At 32.5% G+C, this 6,000-nt stretch overlaps 2 protein-coding genes across 2 annotated transcripts in view; one reads left to right on the plus strand and one right to left on the minus strand.

Moving 5' to 3' along the window:
• Window positions 1–6,000, minus strand: part of setd4 (SET domain containing 4) — a 493,820-nt gene that overhangs the window by 46,019 nt on the left and 441,801 nt on the right. The gene's annotated exons all lie outside the window — the stretch shown is intronic.
• tubgcp3 (tubulin gamma complex component 3) overlaps window positions 1–6,000 on the plus strand; it is a 30,926-nt gene that overhangs the window by 11,046 nt on the left and 13,880 nt on the right. The window contains exon 8 of the mRNA XM_083521945.1: window positions 4,229–4,354. Coding sequence (XP_083378071.1) covers window positions 4,229–4,354 — 126 coding nt within the window. The remainder of the gene's footprint in view (window positions 1–4,228; window positions 4,355–6,000) is intronic.

The raw sequence follows: 6,000 nt of genomic DNA on the forward strand, positions 1-6,000 counted from the left end.
ACTTTTTATTACCCTAATATAGTCGATTGACCTGGAAAATCTGCACAAATTACTCTAACTGGCTCTAATTCATTTATAAAATGCAGAGTAAATACACCGATCAGGCATAACATCATGACATTAAACATTATGAGCGGTAAAGTGAATAACACTGATAAAGCACCTGTTAGTGAGTGGGGTATATTAGGCAGCAAGTGAACATCTTTTCCTCAAAGTTGACGTGTTAAAAGCAGGAAGAATTCTCAAGTGTAAGGATTTAGGCGAGTTTGACAAGGGCCAAGGATCAAGACCTTGTGTCAGTGCACCAAACCTGCAGCTCTTGTGGGATGCTCCTGGTCTGCATTGGTCAGTATCGATCAAAAGTGCTCCATGGAAGGAACAGTGGTGAACCGGCGACAGGGTCATGGGCGGCCGAGGCTCATTGATGCACGTGGGGAGCGAAGGCTGGTCCGTGTGGTCCGATCCAACAGAAGAAGTTCATGCTGTTAATGCTCGATGCGGCAGGACTGTTTTGTCAGCAAAAGGGGGACCAACACAAAATTAGGCAGGTGGTCATAAAGTTATGCCTAAACGTTGATCCTAGATATATTTATATATGAGGTTATATGTTGCATATCATATATAAACTTCAAGGTAAAAATATTCAGGCAAAATATTCAGTTTTTAATGGTTAACAAATTATTATTATTATTATTAACCACAAATTATTATTCAGTAAAAAAATCAAGCATGAAATATATACTGTAAATCTCTCGATCTCGATTTTATTAAAAAATATTTTTTTAGGTCAGTTTTATTAGAATATTAACTTTGCATACAAGATGATACACAAGTTAATTACTCTGTTACAAGTATATTAAATGAGGAAATTTGCTTCATTTAAATGCTTGGCCTTTTTTTTTTTTATTGTGAGTTTAGAATTTCTAAGGTTTTTTTACTTTAAAATGTTATTTTGTTATTTAGGATGGAAAGAAATACAGTATGAGAGAGGTTTATGTAGAATATATTTAATCAATTAATTAATTATTAACTTTCTTACCTTATGTGCACAAATACGAAACATCTTAAAATCTCTCTGAGGTGTTTTGTTTGTTGATGATCTGTTTGTATATCTTGGTTAGACTGGTAGTACAGTAGCCAATGACTTATTTGTGAAATTTAGCTGATTGCACAACAAATGCCACTGTTTGTTCTAAATCTACCAAGCTGTACTCTGATTGGTTAAGAAGATCTTGCCCTGTAGTAACCTCAGACAAAGCTTAAAAAATGGAAATATTGTTTTACCTGCTCTCCCAGTCATCCCAGTGCAACAGAAACTTAATACCTGATTCTCGGTCAAGGTCAACCCAAAGCTGGAGAGCCGTCATCTGCTCATGAGAAGGAATGAATTTTTTAATGGGCTATCACTGGTGCCTTACATTTCGCCAATCCAGACACATGAGCCAGTAAACATCAGGTCTTCGAAAGCCGACAGCTTAGCCCTATACAAATAAACTAAGTTACTATAAAGATTTTATATGTTGTGTAAAAAGCATTTGATGCAGTAAAGTTGTTACTGTTGAGTGGTTTTTGGTAAAACATTGAGGCTGGAAAGTTGTATTGAATCGTGTTTGTTTGCTGGTGTAAGTATTCAGTATTTGGTTCGACAGCATTTGATTCCATGAGTTTTTGTTAAGCAGCATTTGAGGGGGTGAGAATTTGTTTAAACTGTTTGGTAGCCCAAAGTTTTAATGAATAGGTTTTAGATGTATAGCTTTGCAAAACATTGTTAGTGTTTCTCTCACAGTGTTTTATTGAACATTATTTGTGATTAGAAAAATGTTTGATATAATTAGAAATCAGAATACTTTACTGATCCCACAGGAAAATTGTTGGATTGCAGTCGCTTACAGTAAAATCAAAGATTAAATAAAAATAAAATATGAGAAAGTTCAAATAAAATATACATATTAAGTTAAATATTAAGTATAGATGCTGTACTTATCAATGAACTTCAGATGTTATTGAAATATACTGTATAAAATGTGTAGCTGTTTTCGATTTTATATATACACAATATCAAAATTACAATTTTATTTGCTGAAATTGAAGGCAAGAATATCAGTAAAAAAATAAACTCATTTAGTGTATTTAATAGCCATATTATCTCAATATTTAAATAGTCACTCATGTATTTATTTATTAAATCTCACACAGTATCTTGATGTGGTTTTCTTTCTATCGTGATGTGGTCTCCGAAAAAGCTGTTTTGAATTTCCCAAGCACAACATTTTTAATCTCCAAATATTTATCTTTGGACTTTTTAAAATGTGATCCACTACCTGCTGTACACGGCCACTGCCCAGAGACTTTTATATAACACACTGTATATAAATCAAAATATAAAAATCTATTTCAAATTACTTGAAACCACACTGTATGGTGTTTTCTTTATGTTTTGTGTGTGTGTGTGTGTGTGTGTGTGTGTGTGTGTGTGTGTGTGTGTGTGTGTGTGTGTGTGTTTTAGGGCTATCAATCGATTAAAATATTTAATCAAGATTTATCGCATAATTGTCATGAGTTAACTTGTGTTAATCACAACTTAATCACACATTTTTATCTGTTTGAAAAATGTACCATAATCTTAAGTTTTTAATACTTTATGGACAAAAATGTTGTTTTTTTTTATTTTTTTTATTATGTAAATCATCAGGACACCAAACAGAACTTTTGCAGTGTTTCCACACAGACGGTTTTATTTGCCGGATGTGTGTATCATGGCGGATTTTGGTGCTTGATTTAAAACTTGGCACATCAGTAAATCAAATGTTTATTGATTACAAATAATTTTTCGTTTTTTTTTTTTTTTTTTTTAATTTAGATCAGAGATGTCGTGAATTTTATTTATTTTTTTGTCAAAGGTTTAAATTTTGTCTCTTTTATATTTATTTATTTATTGTTGCTATATATTTTACTATTATAAAACATTTTATATAATAATATATAAAATGTGAAAAAAAGTGAAGCGCTGTGAATACTTTCCAGATGCACTGAATATGTATAAATATGAGAATATCACAAAACTAAAAGTAAGAGAAAATATATTATATAACAATAATGTGGTATTTTATTAATATCCCCAAAGCCTTTCAAGAACACTAAGTTTATGTCAGAGCTGTTGTTAGGCGAAAAGTTATTGCTTGTTCTCCAACAGTTTTGAAAATAAATACATTTAATCTTTTTTTTGCGTACTGTTAAAAAAAAAAAAAAAATACAGGATTGTGTCCGGTACCTACAGTGACTTTCTGTGCCAATACCCTTATAATACTGTTAAGGTTAAAAGGTTTTAAAAAGGGTTTAAAATGTTTTTGAACCATTGACAGAAGATATTTTGATCAATATCTTTTTAAAGGGCAAAAGAAAATTGAGTCTCACACACTAAATGTGTAACAGTGTCTAGCCACAGGAAAAGGACAAAGTCGTGGTGGCAGTCATGCTACTGCACTTGCCTGCTTGGGGCAGGTAAAACCCATGTGACCTCCTGTTTGTAGTTTTGGAGCTGCATAATTAGATTTATGTGATTTTTTTTATTTGTGTTTTTTTTTATTAGATGATATATATGGGGGGAAAATACAATGAAAAGCATTGAACTGTCTGTTTATTAATCCATCTGAAGAATATTAAAGCTCACGTTCAGGAGTGTATACTTCTGTATGAGGAGAATTTTATTATTGTATAGCTGTGATTTATTTAAAAAAAATCATCTTTTAAATGTTACTTTTTTGCAGTTACATAAGTAAAAAACAATACCAGGTTAATAGAGTGATGGGATCAAATTGTAATTTCTTAACTTTTTATTTTTTTTTTTATTTTTTTACATAAAGTAAATACAAAATTGCAGCTTATTAGAAATGCAGACATTTGTACAGGCTTAATGTAAATGTTAGGAACTTGAGTTTGCTACAATTTTTTTCAAGAAGTGTTTGATATTATTTATATTTGGTTTTTAAAAGTACTTTAGGACACTGTGTAATTCTGGCAAGCATTGACTAAACAATATGTTTTCCTCTTTTTTTTTTTTTTTTTCTTTTTTTTTTTTTTTACCTCAGATGTTTTTATGTATTTAAACTCAATGTGCCAGTGATCACTGCTTTACATTAATTAGATGTAGATGAGCTGAAAAGTTCTAAAATACCAGAAGGTATGTATAGACTGTATAAAATAAAATAATATACTGTATTTCCTCCAGGTTCCACTGTGCAAGTCTTTGCGAGACACCAGTAGCCGGCTAGCGGAACTCGGCTGGCTTCATAACAAAGTCCGCAAGTACACCGACTCTCGAAGTTTGGACCGAGCCTTTGGTTTGGTCGGGCAGGTAAATTTTTAGATGATATCACAGCTCTGGAAAGACTGTATTTCTCACCACACCACATTTTCCATTGCATTTCCTTTTTAAACACCTTTTCAATAAATCTCCATTAAGGCATGTTTAAAGTTACAGTTTTCTACTTTTTTTCAAAGTATTATAAAACCTGTGTTCCATGACTAAGCTTTTAAGCATCTTATTAAAAAAAAACAAAAAAAAAACAGGATTTGAACAAATATGTTCCAGAAAAGTTTTAAATTTTTTTTATTTTATTTATTGATTTATTTATTTTATTATTATAATAATTTGATATAATCAGATGCCAGATAGATAGATAGATAGATAGATAGATAGATAGATAGATAGATAGATAGATAGATAGATAGATAGATAGATAGATAGATAGATAGATAGATAGATAGATAGATAGATAGATAGATATGTGGAAACTTTTAGTAGCAAAACCTTTGAAGAAAAAATTACATATACATTTATGGCATTTAGAGTACCAGATATCTTTCTCCAGAGTAACTTACATTGATCTAATGTCCACAACTGAGCAGTTAAGGGGGTGAAGGGCCTCGATCTGAGGCCCAAGAAGTGGCAGCATGTTGGTGCTGGGATTTAAACGCACAACCTTCTGCTCAGAAGACCAATATCCTAATCACGATGTTACCACATTTACTTCCACTTTAATATTTTGATCTTGTGTCATGAAAAATATTATGCTATGGTATTTGTGCATGATTCACTCTTAATAAAATGTAGTTGAAAGTTTGGCACATGGATAAATATTGGATGATTTTTTTTTTATTCAGGGGGGAAACGTGTGTGTGTTTTTTTTTTTTTTTTTTTAGAAAACCTGTCACCATTAATCACTGTTGAAAAATTCACCATCATTTGGTACAAAGGCAACATTCATAAACCTGATCGCATTCACACACCATTGCTGACAGAATGATATAACATAAATATATGACATACATATTTAGTTCAGACAGACTTTAAAATGAGGTGTTGTGCTCTTGGGCAGTGCTTGAATATACTACATTAGTGCCTTTTGAAGCCCTGGAGTTTCACCTCTGCGATCTCTTGAAGGAGGTTAAGTGTGTTTCTAAGAATATCCGTGTGTATAAAAACAGGACATCCTTGAAGATGGTGACAGAAGTTGAGTTGAGAACATGCCCCAGCTTGCTTATTTAGAATGAGAGAAACCTTTGTGACCCGGATTTGTTTCTTTGCCTTTAATACAATTTGATGGGAATCTAAAGAGTGTTCCTGGCAGGGAGTGAGTTTCATCTGTAAAATCTTTTAAACATTTCATACCACAATTTTTCGTTAGAACAACCTCCAGTCTTCTGAGATGTTGTTGTGGAGAGTTTGAGTTCATTCAGCAACAAGGGCTTTGTTAAAGTCAGGTACTGATGTAGGTGAAGTGAGGAGGTCTGGTGTGCATTCAGCGTTCTAATTCATCCCAAAGGTGTTCAATAGGGTTGAGGTCGGATCTCTATAGCAGGCCACTCAAGATCTTTCACTAGAACCCGTGTAAACCATTTCTTTACAGAGCTGGCTTTGTGCACAGGGACATTGTCATGCTGAAACTGCTATGAGTTTCTTGGGATTCTCCTTTTTTATTTGTATTTTTTTTTTGGAGG

This window comes from Silurus aristotelis (assembly GCF_946808225.1).
Source record: "Silurus aristotelis genome assembly, chromosome: 20".
NCBI lineage: Eukaryota > Metazoa > Chordata > Actinopteri > Siluriformes > Siluridae > Silurus > Silurus aristotelis.